General features: G+C 40.6%; 1 protein-coding gene and 1 pseudogene across 3 annotated transcripts in view; one reads left to right on the top strand and one right to left on the bottom strand.

Moving 5' to 3' along the window:
• The window catches only part of LOC102914882 (olfactory receptor 5V1-like), a 93,269-nt gene that overhangs the window by 29,730 nt on the left and 36,270 nt on the right, over nucleotides 1–27,269 (bottom strand). Inside the window, exon 2 of one of the 2 annotated variants that reach the window (XM_076546511.1) lies at nucleotides 618–721. The exons of the other annotated variant lie outside the window; for it this stretch is intronic. Within the exon in view, the coding sequence (XP_076402626.1) occupies nucleotides 618–657 (40 nt within the window). The 5' untranslated portion in view covers nucleotides 658–721. The remainder of the gene's footprint in view (nucleotides 1–617; nucleotides 722–27,269) is intronic. 2 annotated transcript variants of the gene reach the window in all.
• On the top strand, nucleotides 18,947–25,361 carry LOC102914571 (small ribosomal subunit protein bS21m pseudogene; annotated as a pseudogene). The gene has a single exon (XR_013042974.1). The product of XR_013042974.1 is annotated as a small ribosomal subunit protein bS21m pseudogene (transcript).

Genomic DNA, 27,269 nt, shown 5'->3' with positions numbered 1-27,269 from the left:
CTCCCTTCACCTAGGCTGAGCAAAGTGTCCTAGCATAGGCCCTAGGTTCCAGCTCATTCACTAAGGACAGGTCCTGGTCCTATTGTCTGGGGGCCTCCTAAATAGTTCAAGATAATCAACTGTCTCACTTATCCAGAGGGCCTGATCCAGTTCCATGGAGGCTCCTCAGCTATTGGTTCATAGTTCATGTGTTTCCATCAGTTTGGCTATTTGTCCCTGTGCTTTTTCCAATCATGGTCTCAATATCTCTTGTTAATATAAATCCCTCTTCTCTCTCACTGATGGGACTCCTGGAGCTCCACCTGGGGCTTGACCATAGATCTCTGCATCTGCTTCCATCAGTCACTGGATGAGAGTTCTATCATGACAGTTAGGGTGTTTGGCCATCCAATCACCACAGTAGGTCAGTTCGGGCTTTCTCTCGACCATTGCCAATAGTCGATTGCGGAGATATCTTTGTGGATTTCTGGGGACCTCTATAGCACTTTGCTTCTTCCTATTCCAATGGGGTCTTCATTTATCATGATATCTCCTTCTTTGTTCCCCTCTCATTCTTGATCCAGCTGGGATCTCCAGCTCCACTAAGTTCTCTTCCCCCGACCCTTGCCCTTTATTACCTCTCCTCTTGTCCAGTTTGCTCATGTAGATCTCATCCATTTCTCTGTCATTGGGCGATCACTGTGTCTTTCTTAGAGTCAGGAGGACATCTTCTATCCAAGTACTAAAGAGGCAGATACATCTATTTTAGTCCTGACTAATTACTAGCATCCAAGATGACTGTAATACAAATAAGATCATCTCAAGTCAATTTGTGAAAATATGAAAAACAAAACCAGTAACAACAACATACCACCTTTTCAAGACACTGTAGCTTGAAAAGTACTCCTAATATTTACATAAACAATGGACCACTTATTTGATGGGCATCTCATTCTATATATTATAGATGAAAAATAACTGTCACCAAATAAAAGCACAATATGAGAGGAACATAAAACAGAAGGAATAGGAGAACCTGAAAATAAAATTCAGTAAAAGGATTTGCCACACTACATACTTCAATGGATAGCTCAAAAATTTCAAAATACAAATCACAATGCAGTGATCTCCAACATCAGACATAAGCAAAAATTTAAATTATTTACTTTCTTCAAGGCTTTGAATTTAAAAAAAAAAGATGAAGCAAGAATTTTTTTTATAACTGAAGGCAACTTTAGTACGTAATGTCTTCAACAAATTGTTTCCAAAAATTGGGGCTTTCTCTTGTATGAGTCCTTTCCTATTTCTTAAAATCAAGATGATACATAAAGGTATTGAAATATTATTTGTGCCTGGGTGGTGGTGACACATGCCTTTAATTCCAGCACCCGGGAGGCAGAGGCAGGAGGATCTGCTGTGGGATGTTCTGTATGGACTAATTTAAGCTATAAGCACAGTTAGCAAGAAGCCTGCCACGGCCATACAGTTTGTAAGCAATATAAGTCTCTGTGTTTACTTGGTTGGGTCTGAGCGGCTGTGGGACTGGCGGGTGACAAAGATTTGTCCTGACTGTGGGCAAGGCAGAAAACTCTAGCAACAAATGGCACCCAACGTGTTGGCAAGAGTTTGTACCTAAAACCTGAGAAAAAAGATTCTAAAACGGAACTAAAAACAGCTTCTTAATTGTCTCTCTCAAGTGAGCAGCAGCTGCCGGTTTGAGTTACTGGCGGGTTCCTGGCGTGTGCGCTTGACCTGAAGTATGGCGGGAATGAGGCCTCTGGAAATGGAACATTAAGCTGCGTGGTGGATTTAGCCTTTGCTAGTACAAAAAAAAAAAAAAGAGGTTTCTGGGCTACACGCTGCTTGGATAAAAGTGTAGACCCACTGTTTCTGAGACTTGATGGCTCCCAGAGCTGGTGGAAAACGTACCACCACCAAGTTGGGAAATTGAAGGGGGCGGAGCCAGCAGCCACAGAGCCGTTTCAGGCTTAGAAGGCTACAGTTTAAAGCAATAAGTTCGCAATAAGACAGAATCAGATGGAACAAGACTTTAAATGCTTTACAATGTGTGTAAAAATGTACATAGGCTTGGAAGAGAGAGGAAAAGGAACATAGACAGTTATATAAAGAAATAGAAAGTTTAAAAAAATAAAGTCTTTAAAGATAAAGTAAAAGTAATATAAAAAATAAGCCACATAAAGATGGCTATCACACAGAGAATCTGGATTATGTTCTCTTTGATATTTGTAGCTGAAGAAAAACATTTGATTGCAAAGGCTGTTGAGTTATGCCAAAATGTATATTTTAAAGGTACCTTGACTTCAAAATTTAGATGTAAGGATATGTTGCTTTGGAAAAGAGGCTCTGTTTTTGTCTCTACAGAAAGCCAGAGGCTATGGATTTGTTCCAGATTAAGATACATCAGGTTTGACCAGCCAAGACCCCCTGAAAGGTCTCCGATGACACCATGGCCCAGATGATCCAACATCCAGAATCGTTTCAAGGCAACTGGCTCAGACGATACAGTCTCACGGACTACTCCATGAACCTAAAATTTTCTTTGTATCCCCATAAGATACTGCGCCCCCCTCCAGCAAGAAGTAGTAAGAGAAGCTACGCCCAAATTCCCAAATATACCAAGCTGGCTTTAAAGATGTGTAAAAGTTAAAACCTTCCTTTTTAAAAAAAAGAAAAGGGGAAGTGCTGTGGGATGTTCTGTATGTCCTGTGGGAGCCCTTCTTGGGTTCTTTGTGGCGTTACCCAGCAGGTCCGCATAGAGGATGATTAGGACCATGGGCCTGAGTGCAGGTGTCTGAGATGGTCTGCACTTGGCTGTGCTGGGGGATGGTCTGTATGTCAAGTTGTTCTGATTGATCAATAAATAAAACCTGATCGGCTGTGGCTAGGCAGGAAGGATAGGCGGGACTAACAGAGAGGAGAAATAAAAGGACAGGAAGGCAGAAGGACTGGCTGCAGCCGCCGCCATGACCAGCAGCATGTGAAGATGCCGGTGGGCCACCAGCCACGTGGCAAGGTATAGATTTATGGAAATGGACTAATTTAAGCTATAAGCACAGTTAGCAAGAAGCCTGCCACGGCCATACAGTTTGTAAGCAATATAAGTCTCTGTGTTTACTTGGTTGGGTCTGAGCGGCTGTGGGACTGGTGGGTGACAAAGATTTGTCCTGACTGTGGGCAAGGCGGAAAACTCTAGCAACAAGGATCTCTATGAATTTGAGGCCAGCCTGGTCTACAGAGTTAGTAATAGGACAACCAGGACTACACAAAAAAAAGCCAATCTTGAAAAAAACAAAAATATGATATTTATGGGGCTAGAGAGATGATTCTTCAGTTAAGAAAAGTTCATCCCCAGGACCCAAGTCAGCTGACTGAATCATCCTGCAATTCCTAATAAAATGATTCTATGCCTCTGGCTTCCTTAGGCATCTGCATGAACATGAACATGTACAAGACTAAAACCAGACAAACTGACATCACATGGTTATAAATTAAAAAAATATTTTTTAATGAAATTTTTTCCTTTATTTTACATCTTGACTGCAGTTTTCCCCCTACTCTCCTCTTGTTTCCTCCTCCACCTTCCCTCATGCCCCCATCCACTCCTCCTCCATCTCCATTCAAAAAAGGGCAGGCTTCCCATGGGTGTCAACAAAGCATGGCACATCAAGTTGAGGCAGGACCAAGATCCTCCCCCTGCATCAAGGCTGGGCAAGGCAACCCAGCATAGGGAATAGATTCCCAAAAGGCAGCTCAAGCACCAGGGATAGGTCTTGATCCCACTGTTAGGAGACCAACAAACAGATCAAGCTACACAACTGTCACACATATGCAGAGGGCTGAGGTTGGTCCCATGCTGGCTCACTAGCTGTTGGACCAGCATCTGTAAGTTCCCAAGAGCTCAGGTCAGCTGTCTGTGTGGGTTCCTCCATCATGACCTTAACCTCCCCACACACCTTGCACAATCCCTCTTTCCTCTCTTTAACAGGACTCCCGGAGCTCAGCCCAGTGCTTGGCGCTGGATCTCTGCATCTGCTTCCATCACTTACTGGATGAAAGATCTCTGATGACAATTAGGGTAGTTGCCAATCATATTATAGGAGATGGTCAGTTCAGGAACCTTTTCCACTAATGCTATGACAAATCTTTAAACAAACATAAATCCCACTCGTAACTTTTCTCCTACAAGAGTCCATTTCTGCAACCCAGATGTTATAGCAACTAAAAGCTTACCTGCAAAGCTTTGCTTCACCATGAATTTGTTTATGTAACTGGAGGCAGGTATGCAAGCTAAAGTTTTTTTACACACTGGTTACATTCATAGATTTTCTCTCCAGCATTTCATTCACATCCTTAAAACTGTCAATGGCATGTAAAGGTGTTGCCACTCTGTTAAAAATTCTGTGGTGGTTTAAATAAGAAAGGTACTCCATACTTTTAGACATTTGAATACTTGGTCCACCATGGGTGGTATGGTTTGGAATATTTAGTAAATGTCTCCTTGCTAGAGGAAATATGTCACTGGGGTGAGCTTTAAGAGTTTAAAGCCTCGCCAGGCGTGGTGGCGCACGCCTTTAATCCCAGCACTCGGGAGGCAGAGGCAGGCGGATCTCTGTGAGTTCGAGGCCAGCCTGGGCTACCAAGTGAGCTCCAGGAAAGGCGCAAAGCTACACAGAGAAACCCTGTCTCGAAAAAACCAAAAAAAAAAAAAAAAAAAAAAAAAAAAAAAAAAAAGAGTTTAAAGCCTCACACAATTTACAGCCTGTCGATAAAAGGGTTGGCAAATAAAATACGCTCCTTGCCTGCTTATGAATGCCTACTTAGATATATTGCATGAGAGTTGCTGGAATGACCCTGTTTTATTCATGTCTTTACCTATGAAATGCAGTCTTTTTTATGACTCTTGTATTGCCTGAAAAAAAAATGTGTTGGGGTAAATAAGCAGTGTGGTAGAGAGAACAAAAGAGAGTAAAGAAAGAAACCATCAAGAGGCTGTGTGAGTGTCTTCATTTTCCCTAACCCCTCAGATAGAAAAGTTTTAGTTTACGACAGCACTGTGGATTTCTCTCAAACCCTGTGCTTCCTTGAAGGCTGGCTCTCTGAGGCAGCATTATCACACAACTTCCAATTCCCACTCTCTGCTTCATGATTTAGGTTGAGGAGGTGAGCTCTGGGCTTTCTGCTTCAGCTGCAATGCCTGACACTTTCTCCTATGCCTCCCTGTCATGATGAACTTTTATCCATCTGGAAGGAACTAGAAGCCAAAATAAACTCGTTGATAATTTGGCTAAGATACAATGTTTTACCACTGCAACAGAAAAGAAACTAATGAACATCCATACAGTTTTACTGCCATGTACTTATTTCAAGTAATTGAGAATAACTTTGTTATGAAAAAAGTTTAACTTCTTAAACTAGGGATCTTCTCTTATGAGTTTATAGGTGCAATCAAAGCAAAGATAGATATGAAAAGGCTTAAGTAGATTGCTTATATTCATCAGATTTTTTTCCTCCAAAATGAATAATCTTTCATTGTATCAGTGAATGATTCCCTTCAGTATGAGTTCTTTTATGTCTTCCACATCTAGTGTGAAATCTAAAGGCTCTCCAGAACATTTACATACTACAGGTTTTGCTTCTGTATGAATTCTTTCCTGTACTTTTAAGCAAGATTTACATCTAAAGCCTTTACCATACTCTTTACAAAAATAAGGTTTCTCTACAGTATGAGTTCTTTCATGACTTTGATGAAAATGCTTTACCACATTGATTGTGCTAATGATTTTTTTCTCCCATGTGACAGCTTTCATGTAATTGATGGTAATATTGACATGAAAAGTTTTTCATATTGACATATTGTTTACATTCATAGGCTTTCTTCCTAAGTGATTTATTTCATGTAATCAATGGATATATTTCTTTACAAAGGCATTATCACTATGTTTACATTCATAGGGTTTCTCACCAATATGAGTTCTTTCATACTTCAGAAGACAAATGGTAACCTTTAAAGGCTTTCCCACATTGTTTACACACAAAAGGTTTTACTTCTGAGTGAATTATTTCATGTAACTGAATATGTTTTATTACAATGTTTTATATATCACAATGTTTACATTCATAGGATTTCTCCTCAGTATGAATTCTTACATGCCTTAGAAGATAAGTGGGATCTATAAAGGTTTTACCACATTATGTACACATGAAAAATTTTACTGCTGTATGAATTCTTTCATGTAATTGAAGGTAAGCTACATAAAATTTTATCACATTGTTTATATTCATAGGTTTCTCTCCAATGTTTTCTTTCACACCTCTGAGGATGGCTGGCACATGTAAATGCTTTACCTCATTGATTGCACTGATGAATCTTTTCTTTTTTTCATTTTTTTATTAAGAAATTTTCTACTCACTCTACATACCACCCACAGATCACACCTCTTCCCTCCTCCCACCCTCCAGCCCTCCCTCCCAAGCCAGCCCACATCCCCACATCCCCCAAATCAAGATCTCCCATGGGGAGTCAGCAGAGCCCAGCACACTGAGCTTAGGCAAGTCCAAGTCCCTTCCCACTGCACCAAAACTGTGCAAGGCATCACACCACAGACACTGGATTCCCAGAAGCCTGCCCATGCACCAGGGGTGGATCCTGATCCCTCTGCCTGGGTGCCCCCCAAACAATTTGAGCCAAACAAACATCTTCTATATCCAGAGGGCTTAATCCAGTCTCATGGGGGCTCCACAGCCACCAATCCACAGTTCACGGGTTTCCACTGGTGAGGCCGGTCATCTCTGCATGTCCTCCCATCATGACTCAACGTCCCCCACCTGCAGAATCCTTCCTCTCTCTCATTGGGGTATTCATCTATCTTCAGCCCATAGGCCTAGAGTCTCTCAGTCACTTTTTTCTGTGTCCTGTAAAATGTCTGGCAGTTTCTTCTGTGAAGCAGGAACCTGAAGGACCATCTTGTCTTGCAAAGTTCAGTGGTCACCTTCCGATGGGTCCTGTATGTCCAATTTATATAACATCCTGCCAAGCAGTCCAGGCAGGAGCAGTTTCTTTCCAAAATGGCCATTTTGTGCCAAGAAGATAAACTCCATATAGAGTGTCTTCAGCACCCATCTTTCTCTTTGAAGTAAATTGGTGCTGCCAGGAGCAGACATGTCTCACTATCCAGAAAGTCTAAGTTTTTAAAACATTTTAAATGCTATATACTGTAGGTCTTTGAAGTGTTTGAAGATTACCTACTTAACTGAAATATACCTATGTATACCTAGAAAACTTAACTAACATGACTATAAGTGATTATCATAGATGACTATTAGTCTGTATTTCTTAATTATGCATTACAATTTCAAATGAGTTGTACAAATATAATACCTTAAACAAGAGTAGAAACATACATACAATAAAACAAAATTAACTTTAAATTTGTATCAATAAACTAAAATCCATAGCAATGTAAAACATTTTAAACAAGTTGTTCTTTAAAAGTAGGTTCAATAATCTACCCTTTCATCCTATCATATCTGTACTATCCCCTTTTCTTATTTAGAAAGAGATTGTCATTATAATCAACCCATTTATTTATTTATTTATTTATTTATTTATTTATTTATTTATTTATTTTTGGTTTTTTGAGACAGGGTTTTTCTGTGGTAGCTTTGCGCCTTTCCTGGAACTCGCTTTGGAGACCAGGCTGGCCTCAAACTCACAGAGATCTGCCTGGCTCTGCCTCCTGAGTGCTGGGATTAAAGGCATGCACCACCACCACCCGGCTCAACCCCCTTTAAATAAAAATAAACATTTATAAACAATATTTTGGGAATTGGGAATTTGGGCATAGCTTCTCATACTACTTTCTACTGGTTGTGGGCACTGATAATCTTATGGGGATCCTGAGAAAATTAAAAATCATGGTCAAGTCCTGACTGGAGTAGTCTGTGATGCTGTATTCTCTGAGCCAGTTGCCTTGAAACTGCTTTTGGATGTTGGATGATCTGGGCCATGGTGTCACTGCAGATCTTTCAGGGGGTCTCAGCTGGTCAAATCATATTAGCCTGGAAGCAAACCATAGGTCCTCAACTTCTGTGGAAACAAAAGTAGAACCTCTTTTCAAAAGCAACATATCCTTAGGCATAAATTTTGAAATCAAGATATCTTTAAAATATACATATTGATTTAACTGAACAGCCTTTACAATTAAATGTCTTTCTGCAGTTAAAAATCCCAAAGACATAATCCAGACTCTGTGTGATTTCCATCTTTTTTTATTTTATTTTTTGTTAAGAGATTTTCAATTCATTTTACATACCAACCACAGATTCCTCTGTCCTCCCTCCTCCTGCCCCCCCCATCCTTCACCCGCAACCCACTCCCCATTCCTACCTCCTCCAAGGCAAGGTCTCCCATGGGGAGTCAGCAGAGCCTGGTACATTCAGTTGAGGCAGGTCTAAGCCCCTCCTCCCTGCACCAAGGCTGTGCAAAGTGTCTCAACATAGGCAGTAGGCTCAAAAAAGCCGGTTCATGCACTAGGAACAGGTGCTGATCCCAAAACCGGGGTTCCCCAAAACAGTTCAAGCTAAACAACAGTCTCATTTATCCAGAGGGACTAGTCCAGTACCATGGGAGCTCCTCAGCAATTGGTCCACAGTTCATGTATCTCCACTAGTTTGGCTAGTTGTCTCTGTACTTTTTCCAATCATGGTCTCCATATCTCTTGCTCATAGCATCCCTCCTCTCTCTCATCAATTGGACTCCTGGAGTTCCACCTAGGACCAGGCCTTGGATCTCTGCATCTGTTTCCATCAGTCACTGGATGAGGGCTCTATGATAACACTTAGGGTGTTCAGCCATCTGATCACCAGAGGAGGCCAGCTCAGGCACCCTCTTGACTATTGCCAGTAGTCTATGGTGGAGTCATCCTTGTGGATTGCTGGGAACCTCCCTAACACTCTGCTTCTCCCTATTCCCATGGGGTCTTCATTTATCATGGTACCTTCTTCCTTGCTCTCCCACTCTGTTCCCGTTCCAGCTTGAACCTCCCACTCCCCTAAGCTCTCATCCCCCATCCCTTGTCCTCCATTACCCCCAATAACCCCCAGTTTGCTCATGTAGATCTCATGCATTGCTTCATCACTGGGCGATCCTTCCATTCTTCCTAGAGTCCTCCTTACTAGCTAGCCTCCCTGGAACTGTGGGTTGTAGTCTGATTATCCTTTGCCTTACATCTAGTATCCACTTATGAATGAGTACATAATATGTTTGTCCTTCTGAGTCTGGGCTACCTCAGGATGATATTTTCTAGCTCCCCATATTTGCCTGAAAACCTCATGATGTCATTGTTTTTCTTTGCTGAGTAGTACTCCATTGTGTATATATACCACATTTTCTTTATCCATTCTTCAGTTGAAAGGCATCTAGGTTGTTTCCAGGTTCTGGCTATTATGAATAATGCTGATATGAACATAATTGAGCATGTGTCCTTGTGGTACATTTGAGCATTCCTTGAGTATATGCCCAAGAGTGGTATAGCTGAGTCTTGAGGAAGATTGATTCCCAATTTTCTTTTTCTTTTTTATTTTTTAAATTACACTCATGAAATTCATGACTTATACTCATGATATTAATCACGTTTGTGGTATTCATAGATTACATTCACAGTATTCATTCAATTATATATATATTATATATAATATATATATATTAATTTTAAATGTCGAATGTCATTTCTTGAAGGGGTACGAGGTCTTAAATACAGGCTTACAGCACAATGGGAGGACCCTGGAGGGCAGAAGTTCGCTACTGATGTTTTACAATCTTGCATCTAAGCTGTTAACACCCATTATTCAGGGTACACAGACAAGGAACTTCCCTTAAGCATTCAGGAGGATGGAACCTGGCAGGGAATTAGCATAGGAAGGATATCAAGGTCAAGGTCCGCAAGCAAGTTACCCAAAACAAGGGCCAGGGCCCTGCAGGTCCCCCTTTTATTAAAAAATGAGCTTCTGACTTGGGTTGCGTGGGACATCAGCAGGTCATCTTACCCATCATGGAGATGCCTGCCCAGGCCACACAGGCGCTCTGTCTTAGGTTGGTGAGTGCCCCCCAGGCATTAACCATCTCTGAATACTCATTATCATACCGGCTCAATTGTGTGTGAGCTGCATAGTAAATTGCTGCCAGAGATCTCAAAGTGATTCCCAATTTTCTGAGAAACCACCATGCTGATTCCCAGAGTGGTTGTACAAGTTTGCATATCCACCAACAGTGGAGAGGTGTTCCCCTTGCTCCACATCCTCTCCAACATAAGCTGTCTTCAGTGTTTTGATCTTAGCCATTCTGACAGGTGTAAGATGGTATCTCAGAGACATTTTGATTTGCATTGCCCTGATAACTAAGGATGTTGAGCAATTCTTTAAATGTCTTTCAGCCATTTGAGATTCTTCTGTTGAGAATTCTTTGTTTAACTCGGTAGCCCATTCTTTAATTGGACTGTTAGGTATTTTAATGTCTAGTTTCTTGAGTTCTTTATATATTCTGGAGATTAGCACTCCGTCAGATGTGGGGTTGGTGAAGATCTTTTCCCATCCTGTAGGCTGTCATTTTTGTCTTATTGACCATGTCCTTTGCCCTACAAAAGCTTCTCAGTTTCAAGAGGTCCCATTTGTTAATTGTTGCTTTCAGTGTCTGTGCTACTAATGTTATATTTAGGAAGTAATCTCCAGTGCCAATGCGTTCAAGACTGCTTCCTACTTTCTCTTGTATCAGGTTCAGAGTAACGGGATTTATGTTGAGGTCTTTGATCCACTTGGACTCAAGTTTTGTGCGTGGTGACAGATATGGATATATTTGCAGTCTTCTACATGTTGACATCCAGTTATGCCAGCAACATTTGTTGAAGATACTTCCTTTTTTCCATTGTACACTTTTGGCTTCTTTGTCAAAAATTATATGTTCATGGGTGTGCAGATTAATGTCAGGGTCTTCAATTTGATTCCATTGTTCCACATGTCGGTTTTTATGCCAGTACCAAGCTGTTTTTATTACTGTAGCTCTATAGTAGAGCTCGAAGTCAGGGATCGTGATGCTTCTAGAGGTTGTTTTATTGTACAGGATACTTTTGGCTATCCTGGGTTTTTTCTTCCATATGAAATGAGTAGTATTCTTTCCAGTTCTTTGAAGAACTGTGTTGGGATTTTGATGAGGATTGCATTGAATCTGTAGATTGCTTTTGGTAAGATTGCCATTTTTACTGTGTTAACCCTGCCTATCCATGAGCATTGAAGATCTTTCCATTTTCTGATATCTTCTTCGATTTCTCTCTTCAGAGACTTAAAGTTCTTGTCATACAGGTCTACTACTTGCTTAGTTAGATTTACCCCAAGGTATTTTATATTATTTGTGGCTATTGTAAAGAGTGATATTTCTCTTATTTCTTTCTCAGCTCTTTTATCATTTCTATATAGGAGGGTTATTCATTTTTTCAGTTAATCTTGTATCCTGCCACATTACTGAAGGTGTTTATCATCTGTATGAGTTCCTTGGTTACATTTTTGGGGTCACTTATATATACTATCATATTGTCTGCAAACAGTGAAAGCTTGACTTCTTCCTTTCCAATTTGTATTCCCTTAATCTCCTTTTGTTGTCTTATTGCTCTAACTAGAACTTCAAGTACTATATTGAATAAATATCAGGAGAGCAGACAACCTTGTCTTGTTCCTGATTTTAGTGGAATCGCTTTGAGTTTCTGTCCATTTAATTTGATGTTGGCTGTTGGCTTGCTATAAATTGCCTTTATTATATTTAGGTATGTTACCTGTATTCCTGATCTCTCCAAGACCTTTATCATGAAGAGGTATTGGATTTTTTTATTTTAGTTTGTTCATATGGTTTATTACATTGACAGACATTTGTATGTTGAATGAACCTTGCATTTCTGGGATGAAACCTACTTGAACATGGAGTATAATTTTTTTATGTGTTCTTGGATTAGGTTTGTCAATATTTTATTATTTTTTGCATTAATGTTCATGAAGGTAATTGGTCTGTAATTCTCTTTCTTTGTTGCATCTTTGTGTGGCTTGGGAATCAGAGTAACTGTAGCCTCATACAAGGAGTTTGGTAACATTCCTTCTGTTTCTATTGTGTGGAACAACTTGAAGAGTATTAGTATTAACTCTTCTTTGAAAACCTGGTAGAATTCTGTGTTGAAACCAGCTGGTCCTGGGCTTTTTTTCTTTTTTTCTTTTTCTTTTTTTTTTTTTTTGGTTGGGAGACTTTTAATGACTGGTTCTATTTCCTTAGGTCTTGCTAATCTATTTAAATTGTTTATCTGGTCTTGATTTAACTTTGGTATGCCGTACCTATCCAGAAAATTGTCCATTTCTTTTAGATTTTCCAATTTTGTGGAGTACAAGCTTTTGAAGTACAACCCAATGGTTCTCTGGGTTTCTTTGTTGTCATTTGTAGCTAGAGTTTTCCTGCCTTGCCCACAGTTAGGACAAATCTCTGTCACCTGCCAGTCCCACAGCCGCTCAGACCCAACCAAGTAAACACAGACACTTATATTGCATACAAACTGTATGGCTGTGGCAGGCTTCTTGCTAACTGTTCTTATAGCTTAAATTAATCCATTTCCATACATCTATACCTTGCCATGTGGCTGGTGGCTTACCGGCGTCTTCACATGCTGCTGGTCATGGCAGCGGCTGGCGGTGTCTCTCCACCTCAGCCTTCTGCTTCCCAGAATTCTCCTCTCTCCTTGTCCCACCTACTTCCTGCCTGGCCACTGGCCAATCAGTGTTTTATTTATTGACCAAACAGAGCAATTTGACATACAGACCATCCCACAGCAGGTCCTGGGCTTTTTTTTTTTTTTTTTTTTTTGGTTGGGAGACTTTCTAATCTATTTAAATTGTTTATCTAGTCTTGATTTAACTTTGTTATGCCGTACCTATCCAGAAAATTGTCCATTTCTTTTAGATTTTCCAATTTTGTGGAGTACAGGCTTTTGAAGTACAACCCAATGGTTCTCTGGGTTTCTTTGTTGTCAGTTGTTATGTCTCCCTTTTCATTTCTGATTTTGTTAATTTGGATGCTCTCTGCTTTTTGGTTAGTCTGGATAAGGACTTGTTTATCTTGTTGATTTTCTTAAAGAACCAACTCTTTGTTTCATTGATTCTTTGTATTGTTCTCTTTGTTTCTATTTTATTGATTTCAGTTCTCAATTTGATTATTTCCTAGCATCTATTCCTCCTGGGTGACTTTGCTTCTTCTTGTTCTAGAGCTTTCAGGTACACTGTTAAGACACTAGTGTGAGATTTCTCCAACTTCTTTATGTGTGCATTTAGTACTATGAATTTTCCTCTTAGCACTGCTTTCATAGCATCTTGTAAGTTGGATATGTAGTACATTCATTTTCATTGAATCTAGGAAGTCTTTAATTTCTTTCTTTATTTCTTCCTTGAAGATTCAGTTGAGCATTATTTGGTTTCCATGAGATTGTAGGCTTTCTGTAATTTTTGTTGTAGTTGAAATCTAACTTTAAACCATGGTGGTCCAATAGAATAGAGGAAGTTATTACATTTTTTTAAGATTTGCTTTGTGACAGAGCATGTCAGTTTTTGAGAAGGTTCCATGGGGTGCTGAAAAGAAGATATATTCTTTTTGTGTTATGGTAGAATGTTCTGTAGATATTAGTCCACTTGAGTCATAACATCAGATAGGTCTCCAGTTTCTCTGTTAAGTTTCAATCTGGTAGTTCTGTCCAGTGGTGAGAGTAGGGTGTTAAAGTCTCCCACTATTAATGTGTGGGGTTTGATGTATGATTTAAGCTTTAGTAATGTTTCTTTTACATATGTGGGTGCCCTTGTATTTGGGGCATAAATGTTCAGAATTGAAATTTCATCTTGGTGGATCTTTCCTGTGATGAATATGTAATGTCCTTCTTGATCTCTTTTGATTGATTTTTAGTTTGAAGTCTACTTTGTTGGATATTAGGATAGCTATACTAGCTTGCTTCTTAAGACCATTTGATTAGAAAGACTTTTCCAAGCCTTTTACTCTGAGGTAGTGTCTGTCATTGAAGTTGAGGTGTATTTCTTGTATGCAGCCAAAAGATGGGTCCTGCTCTCATATCCATTCTGTTAGCCTGTGTCTTTTTATAGGTGAATTAAGTCCATTGATATTAAGGGATATCAATGACCAGTGATTGTTCATTCCTGTTATCTTTTGGTGGTAGTATGTGTGTATTTCTCTTCTTTGGAATTTACTGCTGTGAGGTTATCTGTTGCCTGTGTTTTCATGGGTATATCTGACTTTCTTAGGTTGGAATTTTCCTTCTAGTGCTTTTTGTGGGGCTGGGTTTTTGGATAGGTAGTGTTTAAATCTGGTTTTGTCTTGGAATGTCTTGTTCACTCCATCTATAGTGATTGAAAGTTTTGCTGGGTATATTAGTCCAGGCTGGCATCCATGGTTTCTTAGTGTCTGCATTACATCTGTCCAGGTACTTCTGGCTTTCAAAGTCTCCATTGAGACATGTTATTCTGATGGGTCTACCTTTATAATCATTTGGCTTTTTTCCTTTGCTGCTCTTAATATTTTCTTTATTCTGTATGCTTAGTTGTTTAATTATTATATGGTGAGAGGACATTTTGAAAGGGATCTAGTCTGTTTTGTGTTTTATAGGCTTCTTGTATCTTCATTGGTATCCCTTCTTTAAGTTGGGAACGTTTTCTTGTTGAATATATTTTCTGTGCCTTTGAGTTGGTATTCTTCTCTTTCTTCTATCCCTATTATTCTTAGGTTTGGCCTTTTCATGGTGTCCCAGATCCTGGACATTTTGTGTTATGATTTTTTTTGGCCTTGGTATTTTCTTTGACTGATGAATATTTCCTCTATTGTATCCTCTACACCAGAGAGTCTCTCTTCCATCTCTTGTATTCTGTTGATTATGCTTGCATCTGTGTTTCCTGTTCATTTATTCAGATTTTCTATTTTCAGCATTCCCTCTGTTTGTGTCTTCTTCCATCATTTCTCTTTCACTTTTCAGGTCTTGAACTGTTTCCTTCACATATTTAATTGGTTTTCGTGGGTTTTTTTGCCTTTTTTAAGAGATTTATTGATTTCTTCCCATTTTTATTTGTCTTTTCCTAAATTTCTTTAAGGGAATTTTTCATTTTTTCTTTAAAGGCCTCTAGTATCTTCATGAAGTTATTTTTAAGGTTGCTTTCTTCTGATTCTACATTGTGATGTTCAGAACTTGCTGTTGTAGAAGGGCTAGGTTCTGGTGATGCCATATTGCTTTTTATGTTGTTGCATGTATTTTTGCACTGGCATCTACCTATCTCTTCCTCCAATAGTCGCAAGAGGTGCCTGTGTCTGAGCAAGCTTCTACTGGTCCTATCTGTGCTTGCTGTGTCTGTGTCTCAGGGGGCCCTTTTGGGTCCAATCTTAGCTCTTGGTCTAATTGGATCTGGCAGGTTCTGTGTATCCAGGAACTGCTCTTGGTCCAATCCAAGCTAGGTGATTCTGTGACTCACAGAGCCATTCTCGGTCTTATCGGGACTCTCAGTCAAGTCAGACCTGACAGAGTCTGTGTCTCTCTTGGTCTAATGAGAGCTGGTAGATTCTGTGTCTCAGAAAGCCACTCTTGGTCCAATGAGAGCTTGTGATTTGGTTTCCGTGTCTCACGAAGTTACTGGGGTCACAGGTGGACCGGTATTGGAGTAGGGCATGAAACTTGTAGATTGCAGGGTCCAGTGGAGAGATTTGGTGAGGGGGTCTTCCTGTAGGAGTTTTCCCTGTTGGCTGGCAACTGCGACAGAGTTGGGTCGGGGTTCCTGGGGACTGGCTGTGTACCAGGGCCTGGGTCCTAGAGGCCATGATTTCCATCTTTACATGGCTTATTTTTTATATTATTTTTATTGACTCTTTTCAAAGACTTCATTTTTTAAAACTATTTCTTTATATAAATTCTATATTCATTTTCTTTTTCTCTTTTAAGCCTATGTACATTTTTACACACACTGTAAACCATTTAAAGTCTTAATTTATCTAAATCTGCCTTGTTGTGAATCTATTGCTTTAAACTGCAGAGTGATAAGGGCAGAGAAGCTGCAGCCTTGGCTGCTGACTCCACCCACCTCAGCCTTTTAACATGGCAGTGGTATGTTTACCACAAGCTCTGGGAGCCAAGCATATCACCAACTCTCAGAAGCAATGGGTCTATGCTTACATCTATATCCTCTATTAAAGCAGGGTGTAGCCCAAAAGCCTTTTTTATTGTATTAGCAAAAGCTATATCCACCATGTATCATGCTGTGTGGCTTGCAGATGCCACTGTGTGCAGTGGCAGGAATCCGCCATGCTGTACTCAAGCCCACATGCCATGAACCCTCCATACTATAGCTCAAACCCACAGGCTGTGGCTGGCCTGAGAGTCACAACTAGGAAGCTGTTTTAGCTCCATTTTAGAATCTTTTTTAAAGCTTTTTTTGGGTTTTAGGTGAAAACTCTTGCCCCACGTTGGGCACCATTTGTAGCTGAAAGATTTTCTGTGCCCTGCCCAGTCCACAGTCACTCAGACCCAAGTAAACACACAGGGGCTTATATTAATTAAAACTGCTCAGCCATTAGCTCAGGCTTACTATTGACTAGCTCTTGCACTTAAACTCAGCCCATTTCTGTTATATCTGTCTATATGTCGCCACATGTTCCATAGCTTTACCTGTGTGACATTACATGCTGCTCCCTAGATGGTGGGCTGGGGTCTCCTGACACAGCCTTCCTCTTCCCAGAATTCTCCTTGTCTGCTTATACTTCCTGCCTGGCTACTGGCCAATCAGCATTTTATTGACCAGTGTACAAAAGCATTATTCCACAGCAGCAAGTTTTAAATGAATTGGTAGTTACATAAAAGAAGCAGATACAGAAATAAGAGGGAAGCTTTTCTATAGGTTCACAATGCTGTCTGAGGACATTCCTTCATCTCCTTGATGAATATATTCTTAGATATTTCTTTGAGACTTCTACAAATGGGATTGTTTCATAATGGCTTTCTCAGCATGCTTATTCTTAGGTATAGGAAAGCTCCTGATTTTGTTTCTTTTTTTATGCAGGTCTCCTTATGTAGATTTTGCTGGCCTAGAATTCATTGTGTATACCAGTCTGATCTCCACACCTGTAAAGGGTACTTGTTCTTATAAATTGATTTTACATCCTGTCATTTTGCTGAATGTGTTGATTGTTTCTAGAAAATGTCTGATTGCTATGACTTTGCATGGCTCCAAGGCATGGACTTGACTGGGGCAGCTAGGGAATGAAGAAAAAACAAACACAGACACAGACAGAAAAGCTGGAACCAGATGGACTGGGCTCTCTGATGGAAAAGACCAACATACTGGAAGTTCATAATGTTTATTATATACAGTTGAACAAGGAGTTAGAGTTATTACATGCAGGTAAATCAAGGAAGCAGAGTTTAAGGTATACATCTGGACCAAGGAGATAGATTTAGATAATCTTGGTAGGAGCAGTCTGTATAGGAGAGCAGTCATCTGGCCATAAATACTCAGAATACTCAGAAGGTGAGGAAACTGTGGTGCACATTTCTACACACTATCAACAACCTCACATGAACCAGAGGAAGGCTTTGCTGTTCCTCTGGGCCTTACCCTGTGGGAAAGACTTTTCCATTTTCCCATGAGTCTAAAGTTATTGACATAGCCATTCTGGTGGGATTTGGGGGATCTCTTACATATATCATCAGTAAATAAGTATTGCTTTACTTCTTTTCTATTTGCATCCCTTTAATTTCCTTCTCTTTATTGCTCTGGCTAGTGCTTTCGGAACTCTATTGAAAAAGGAGTGGAGATAATGGACAGTCTTCTGTCATCCCTGGCTTTAATGAGATTGCTTTAAGCTTTTATCCATTTAGAATGATGTTGTCTGTAGGTATGCCACCTATCATCTTTATCATGTTGGTGGATGCTCCCTCCAGTCATAATCTCTCTAGAACTTTTATCTTGTAGGTAAGTTGGATTTTTTTTCAAAGGTCTATTCTGCATCTATTAAGATAATGTGATTTTATTATTAAGTCCATTTATATGGTTTATTACATTTATCAACTTAAATGTGTTGAACTATCCCTATATCTCCATGATAAAGCCAACCTGATTGTGGTGGATAATATATTTTATTTATACCTGTATTCAGTTTGAAATCATTTTATTGAAGATTTTTGTTTATTTTTACATAGGGATATTAGCCTGTGTTTCTCTTTTTGATGTATCTTTATGTGGTTTGGATATTACAGTGATAGTGTAGAAGGAGTTTGGAAGTATGCTTTCTGGTTTTTTTTAATACCTTAAGACATATTGATTGTAGTTACTTAAGAGACTATTAGGATTTGGTTATGAATCTGTCTGGACCTGAGCATTTTTTTCAGGCAGAATGCTCATATTATTGTTTCAACCTCTTATTACTCATTTTTTAAGTTGTTCATTTCTTCTTGGTCTAGCTTTAGTAGTTCAGATGATTCTATAATATATAACCACATGAATAAAGTAAATTTTCCATTTCTTTGGGATATTATAACAATGGATGTAGTAGTTTAAATAGGAATGGTGCCCATAAACTCATGTGTTTGAATTCTTGGTAATAGAGAGTGGCACTGTTAGTATGTATGACTTTGTTGGAGTAGGTATGGCCTTGTTAGAGGAAGTGTGTCACTTTGGGGTCTCATCTACTCAAGCTATGCCCAGTATGACACACAGTCTCCTTCTGCTGCCTGGAGATCAAGATGTACAACTCTCAGCTCCTTCTCCAGCACCATGTCTGCCTGCACACTGCCATTCTTCCCACCATAGCAATTATGGACTAAACCTCTGAAACTGTAAGCCAGCCCCAGTTAAATAGAAACCCTAAGATGGTCCTGGTGTCTGAGCACTGAGGCAGCAGGTCCTGAAAAATGAAGATTTGTAAGCAAGGCCATGGCTAAACACCTGAAGTTCATTGCCAGGACTGTGATGGTTCAGGAGGGGAATGTGGAAGGTGCATACAGAACCCTGAACAGAATCCTCACTGCCAATGAGCCTACTGAAGTCATAAAGCGAGGGTGCTATTACGAGAAGCCGTGCCGCCACCACCAGTGGAAGAGCTATGAAGCATGCTGGAGGATCTACAACATGGAAATGGCTCGAAAGATTAACTTCTTGATGTGAAAGAACCGGGCGGATCCATGGCAGGGATGCTAAGGCCTGTGGATAGAAAACCCACATTAATTCTATGTCTAACTCTTTTCTGTTACCTTTCTGTACAATAAACTCAATCACATGTGGAAAAAGAAAAGAAAAAAGAAACCCTAAGACAATGGATTATAGTTTAAGTGCTTTTTTTTCCTTTGTTTTTTCAAGACTGTGTGTGTGTGTGTGTGTGTGTGTGTGTGTGTGTGTGTGTGTGTGTGTGTGTGTGTAGCTTTGGAATCTTTCCTGTAACTTACTCTGTAGACCAGGCTGGCCTTGAGCTCACAGAGGTCTGCCTGCCTCTGCCTTCTGAATGCTGGGATTAAAAGTGTGCATCATCACTGACTAACTAAGTATTCTTTTATAATATTCTGAACTTTTTATATATGCTGTAATGTTTCTCTGTTCATCTCAGATTCTGTTAATCTGGGTCTTCTTCCTTTTGGTTAATTGTGCTAAGGGTCAGTCAATTATCTTTATATTTTCAAAAACATACCAGCTCTTAGATTCTTTCATTTCTTTGTTTCTGGTTTTAAGTTATGTCCTATTTTTTATTATTTCTTGCCATCTACTCTACTTGGGTTTGATTTGCTGTTTTTCCAAGTTCTTGAGTTAAATCAATAGGTCATTTGTTTTTTCTATTTATGGTTTTTTAATGTAGGTGCATTCAAGTACAAATTGCCCTCCTAGGACAGCTTTTACTGTGTCCCATAGGATTTTTTGTTGTATTTTCATTTTCACTTAATTAAAGGGGTTTTTTTCTTGATTTATCCTTCGTCCCGCTTATCATTCAGTGATGTGTTTAATCTCCAGGAGTTTGTGTAATTACCAGAGATTCTTTTGCTGTTGACTCTAAGCTTTACTATATTATAGTCAGATGAGATAATTCAATTTCTTTCTATTGGTTTTGTTTTTCAGCATGTGGGCTATTTTAGAGAGGCTTCCATAGATTGCTTAATAGAACATACATTCTTTATGTTTGAGTGGAATATTCTACAATCTGCTAGGTGCATTTGACATATAATGTTATTTAATCCTAATGTTTCTCTGCTATCTTTTGTCCAACTCATTTGTGTATTAGACAGAGGGGAGTATGAAATAGCCTTCAGTTTCTGAGTTGGAGTTTATCTGTATCTTTAATTTCCTTATCATGCATTTTATGAAATTAAGTGCACCAAAGTTTGTGATGTCTTAGTTACTTTTCTATTATTGTGAAAGACCATGACCAACACAATCTATAGGAGAAAGAGTTTATTTGGGGCTTAAAGTTCCAGAGGGTTAGAGTCCATGGCCATCATGGTAGTAACATAACAGCAGGCAGGTAGACATGGTGCCCAGACAGTAGCTGAGAGCTCACATCTTGATCCACAAGCATGAGGCAGAAAAAAAGCTAACTCTAATTGGTTCAAGGCTTTTGAAACCTTAAAGCACACTCCCAGTGGTACTCCTTTTTGAAAATGGCTATACTTCTTAATCCTCCCCAAGCAGTTCCACCAACATGGGATCATGTGTTCAAATATATGAGCCAATGGGGACTATTCTCAATTAAACTACCACATTCCAATTCCCAGGCCCTACTGAGAGCTACTGATAACAAAGAGCCATGGGAGTATACATCAGGGTACAACTAGTGTTCAAAAGGTCAACCTTTCAGAACCAAGGGTTCTGGTAGAGGACGAAGCCATCCCACAAGGCATGTTGGAGTTAGTGCCTTTTGAACAAATTGACTGTGTCTTGTAAACTTCTTGTACAATAACAGCTATGATATCTCCCCATTACCATGCACCTTCATGTAATGTATATATGTAATATGATAATTACATCTCAATTTTATGGGCACATATATCTATGGGCACACATCTGTCAGGAAGATGACTATTTAGCTGTATAATTTTTATATATAGAAAATATACTAGGATATGCTTCATAGCCAGATCCATTGTCCCATAAGACTACAAACACTTAAAGCCTATTTTGTTCCTTTTGCTCAGACTAACACAGAAAATAATAATCTCTCCTCAGTCTAATACAAATTATACATATTTAGCTCATTTTTACCTCAGAGCAAGTTCAAACTAGACTCACTAGGTGTCTCGTCTCACTGAGGCTACTAACACAAAACACCCTAAGAAAAGACTGCCAACTCTTTGCTTGCCACATCTGCTGATAAAAAGCTATGTCTCAGAGTTTGTCACACTGGGCACTGCACCCCCTTCCTCTGGTCCTGAGATCTTGGAACCTTGAGTTGCCATGGTAATGGCTCTGCTCCTTATTGTCTATTCTAGAAATGTGCTATGATCTTGAGGGTTTTGAAACTTTTCTCAGGATTGCAAGGAGTCTCCTGTTAGAAATGTATGTATAGTCAGGCAAGAGAGGAACTAAGAACTGAAAAGAAGCTGTAGATTTAGAGAAGCAGTAGACCAAAGTGAGAACAGCAAAGAGATCAGAGGCAGAAGTTAGCTTACTTAGAGCAATAAAGTGGATGAACTGAAAGAGCATGGTGTATGTAGCTTCATTTGATATCCCTCAAATAGATTCCTATCTGGTTGTAGGTGCTTCTGGGAACTCTGGGAGGTTATTAGGGCTGGACCCTAATAGCTTTTGCCATATCATACGCAGAATGCATTTAGTCCAACTTCAAAAGTCCTCATAGTCCTTTACAGACTTAATGCTGCTTAAAAGTTTGGAGTCTTTTTTTTAGATTCAAGGCAATCTCTTAACTATAAAGACCTATAAAATCAAAAGAAAAAGAAAATTTTACAATTGGAACATACAGTGGGACAGAATATACATTACCATTCCAAATAGGATGAATGGGGAGTATAGTGAGAAAATACTTAACCAAAGTAAGACTGAAACTCAACAGGGAGATGCTGTGGGATGGTCTGTATGTCAAATGTGTTGCTCTGATTGGTCAATAAATAAAACACTGATTGGCCAGTAACCAGGCAGGAAGTACAGGCGGGACTAAGAGAGAGGAAAACTGAGAGAACAGGAAGGTGGAGGGAGACACTGCCAGCCACCACCATGTCAAGCAGCATGTGAAGATGCCGGTAAGCCATGAGCCACAAGGCAAGGTATAGATTTATAGAAATGGATTAATATAAGATGTAAGAACTAGATAGCTAAAAGCCTGAGCCATTAGGCCAAACAGTGTAAATAATATAAGAGTCTGTGTGTTTATGTTATAAGTGGGCTGTCAGACTGTTGGGGCTTGGTGGGACGCAGAGAGAAAACTCTCCAGCTGCAGGGAAATCCCCAATTAAATGTCTGATGTTAAAGAGTTCAGATGGCTCCACTCTTCAGGATTTGCTGCTTGCAACACGCTTCTTTCTCTCAGCCTGGTTCTATTCCCTGTCTACAGCTAAGCAACTGTCTTGGCAGTTGTCTCGTAACTCTGACATCTCAAACATCTTGGGGTCTCAAACTCAATCCAAGCTTCACTTTCACAACATCACACAATTGTCTTTTAGGGCCTCCATGCTGGAACTCCCCTGCTACACTCCTGGCCTCAGATGCTATCTTTAATTACTAAAGGCTCTGCAATTCCTTTACTTGTGTATCTTTCATGACTCTAGAGCCAGAACCATGTGGATGACACCACCAAGTTCTGCTTCTTGGTGGAGCCTGACCCCCTTTGAGTCACATTTGCATTAGCTTTTCTTTGTGGTTGCTATCTTTTGTTATTTTGATATTCTACCTTCTAATTTGACTTTTTATTGATGCTTTGTGGATTTCACATCATGCATCTCCATCTCATTCATCCTCCATCCACCCACATCTGCCCTCTACCCCTGCAACATCCCCCCAAATGAAACAAAATAAATTTTAAAAGAAAAATCTCATCAAGGAAGCTGTAGTGTGACAAATCGAGTCACACATTACACTCTTTTGTCCATAGATCTTTATTTGCAAGTGTTCATCGCAATGGGCTGATTTGAGGCCTGTGGTTTACGCTACCCTATTGTTGCTTAGCCCTGACTTGGACTCTTTCTGGATATTCTATTGTTAACCTGTGTCACAGAAATTCTGAAGCTTTTGGTCTGCAAGACCTGCCCCTTCATTTGCTCCAGCAAGCCATAGATGGGGTAGATGTTGGGGTGGGCTAACTCAAAGCCCTGGTTCTGGGCCTGGGTTAGTCAGTCTGCCAGCTCTCCCTCATCCTCACCACCAGGGTGAGCTCTCCAGCACCATGCCAGCTAGATCACCCTATGCAGCATGTAGCAAGAGACAGGATTGGGTTCTCCTGCTTTCACACCCTATGGCCAGCTCATCCACACCTACACCAGAAGGGCCAGCTCTACTGTGTTGCCCAGGAGAGGTACAGGGTCCACTCTCCTGAATGCTGCAGTTGGTTAAAGGGAGGATCAGCTCTCCTGCCCACAGCAGATGTCAAAGAGCAAAGGGGAGGACATCATTCCCTTGCCCACACCACTACATGGCAGATGAGGGGAGTGGAACCAGTTCTTCCACTCTCATGCCCTCAAGGCCAGCTCACCCACACCCTCATCAACAGGGCCAGCTCTGTCTTGCTGGCCAAGTGAGGTAGAGGACCTGCTCTCCCAAGTGAGGTGCATAGTCCATTCATCCTATTGTTAAAGCCAATAAGGTATGGGACCAACTCTATGCAGCCCTATTCTCTTGGCCTTCAGTGGTAACAAGAGTTGTGGACATCAACACAAACCACAGCTACAGACATGGCCCTTAACAGCAGCCCAGGCTCAGACATCACCATGACCCTGTAGGACAAGAAGGCCACCTACCTCAGCCCACTCCTCAGCCTTCTCCACTTCAGATCTGCCTCTCTTCACAGGACATGAACCATTCTGCCTCTCTCTCTTCCATACCCCACAACATATTTGATCACTATAATAGATCTCAACCACCTAGCAGGGGCAGGCCCATGTTTTTTCCTCCCCACCCAGGGCAGATAACCTCAGAGAGGTGTGTTGGTCTTCCTGTGGTTGCTTTTTAAGGCCAGAAAATTCCTCTGGCCTTTTCTTTTCACAAGATAAAAGATTAGATGGATAGGATCTTGTCCTGAGAGCATCATTCCTTTTACTGCATTTCAGATCAAGCCTCTCCTTGTCTCTTAACACAAGTCTTGCCTCCAACATTAAATTTGCTGGTGTTCTTTTTCTCCTTAAACTGTACATTTTTATTTGTTCTTGCCCTGCTTGTTTATTTTCATTGTAGACCTGCATAAGAGTGATTACTAATAACCATATGACATTGTCAATGTTAGGCTGTCTTGAAAACCCCTCTGCCAAGGAAATTAACCAATTTAGCCTCATGAAAAAATCTGAGGACAAGGGCAGAAAGTATGGTCTCTAAGTTGTTAATATTGTTCCCTTCTGAATCCTCTTCAGCTAGGCCTCCATAGTCCACATTATTCTGCTTGCCAAGCTCTTGCTAGGATGTCCCACTAAACCCTACTTACAGTGTTGAACTGCTTCCCTAGTTCAAAGTCCCAAAGTCTTGTACATTCCTTTAAAAATCAGCATGGTCAGTCCTGCAATAGCAGTAGCCTCTTACCAACTTCTATTCTGGTTACTTTTACTTTGCTATAAGACACCAGGATTGAGGCAAGTTTAAAAGAAAGTATTCATTTTGGGACATATTGGTTCATAGGGTTAGAGTTCATGATGGTGGAGCAAAGGCATGGCTCCAGGAACAGCTGAGAACTTACATCATGGTCCACAAGTAGGAGGCAGAAAGAGACAGACTAGGAATGGTGCAAGTCTTTTTGAAACCTCAAAGTCCACCCCCAAGTAACACCCTTCCTCTAGAAAGGCCACACTTCTTAACCCTTCCAAAACAGTTCCACCAATTGGGACTAAATATTCAAACATATGAGCCTATGGGAGTCATTCTCATTCGAACTACCACAAATACATGCATTAAACTAGCAAAATTAACAAGGAGTATACAAATATTGATTTCATTAAAAGTAGAGAACATAAACTGAAGGGCATTTTTGAAAATACATGAACAGCATTCTTTTTTTCACTTTCTTTTTTTCTATTTTTCTTTATTAAAAAATTTTTTACTCACTCCTCATGTTATCCACAGATCCCCCCTCCCTCAGCCCTCTTTCCCAAGCCACCCTGCATCCCCACATCCCCCAAATCAAGGTCTCCCATGGGGAGTCAGCAAAGCCCAGCTCACTGAGCCTAGGAAGGTCCAAGCCTCTTCCTACTGCACCAAGGCTGTGCAAGGTGTCACACCACAGGTACCAGATTCCCAGAAGCCTGCCCATGCACCAGGGAGAGATCCCAATCCCCTGCGTGCCCCCCAAATAGTTCGAGCCAAACAACCATCTTCCATATCCAGAGGGCCTAGTCCAGTCCCATGGGGGCTCCACAGCCACCAGTCCACAGTTCATGGCTTTCCACTAGTGTGGTCTGTCATCTCTGTACATCTTCCCATCATGATCTCAACGTCCCTCACCTACAGTATCTCTCCTCTCTCTCATCAGTTGGATTCCCAGAACTCAGCCTGGTGCCTGGCCATGGATCTCTGTATCTGCCTCCATCTGTCACTGGACAAAGGCTCTATGATGACAGCTAGGCTATTTGCTAGGCTGGTCACCAGAGTAGACCAGTCCAGTCACCCTCTGGACCTCTGCCAGCAGACCAAGGTGGGGTCAACCTTGTGGATTCCTGAGAGCCTCCCCAGCACCCTGCCTCTTCCTATTCCCATGATGTCCTCATTGATCATGGTATCTTCCTCCCTGCCCTCCCACTTTGTCCCTATTCCAGCTTGACCCTCCCATTTCCCTATGTTCTCATCCCCCACTCCTTGTCCTCTGCCACCACACACACACTCAGTCCACTCATGGAGATCTTATCCCCTTCTTCACGGGTTCATCCATGTGTTCCTCCTAGGGTCTTTTCCTGATAGCTAGCCTCTCTGGAGTTGTGGGTTGCAGTCTGGCCATCCCTTTCCTCACATTTAGTATCCACTTATGAGTGAATACATACTATGTTTGTCCTTCTGAGTCTGGGTTACCTCACTCAAGATGACATTTTCTAGATCCATCCATTTGCCTGCAAATTTCATGATGTCATTGTTTTTTACTGCTGAGTAGTACTCCATTGTGTATATGTGCCAAATTTTCTTTATCCATTCTTCAGTTGAAGGGCATTTGGTTGTTTCCAGGTTCTTGATATTATGAATAATGCTAATATGAACATAGTTGAGCATGTGTCCTTGTGGTAAGATTGAGCATTCCTTGGGTATATGCCCAAGAGTGGTATAGCTGAGTCGTGAGGGAGATTGATTCCCAATTTTCTGAGAAACCGCCATGCTGATTCCCAAAGTGGCTGTACAAGTTTTCAGTCCCACCAACATTGTAGGAGTGTTCTCCTTGCTCCACATCCTCTCCAACATAAACTGTCTACATGAACAGCAGTCTTCAGCAGTACCAATGTCATTAAAGTCAAGGAAAGACAGGAGACTCTCACAGATTGGAAGAGACCAGGGAGACAACACAGGCTGCAAGGCTGGACCAGATAAAAACATTACAGGGATAAGTGGTGACATTTTAATAAGACACATTTCCAGTATCCACCCCCAATCATCCTTTTATTGCAAAAAAAAAAAACAAAATATGAAACACTGACTGCATCAAAGTGGCTGCCCTAATAGAAAGCAACATTTGCATTGTAAATGTGGCCATGCTGCAGAGAACATTGCATAAAACCTGAGAGTAGCTCTCAGTCAATGGACAGAAAGACATTAGAGACTTCAGTCTTGCAACCACAGAAACTGAATTATGGTACCATAAACAAATTTGGATGAAATTTCTCACTGCAGGTGAGAAGCAGAGCCAGTAACATGTTGGTTCCAACCTGCTAAGACCTAAAACAGAGAATCAAGGGCTGTTGGACCTGAATCCATGACTTAAGGAACTGTGACTCTAAACTGTGTGCTATTTTATGCCTCTTAAGTTTATGATGGTTTGTAATATAGCAGAAGTAATCTACTATCCTACAACAAAAGAAAAGATGGAAGGGAGGGAA

Source organism: Peromyscus maniculatus, chromosome 1, assembly GCF_049852395.1.
Source record: "Peromyscus maniculatus bairdii isolate BWxNUB_F1_BW_parent chromosome 1, HU_Pman_BW_mat_3.1, whole genome shotgun sequence".
NCBI lineage: Eukaryota > Metazoa > Chordata > Mammalia > Rodentia > Cricetidae > Peromyscus > Peromyscus maniculatus.
This window is presented reverse-complemented; position numbering and strand designations above follow the sequence as displayed.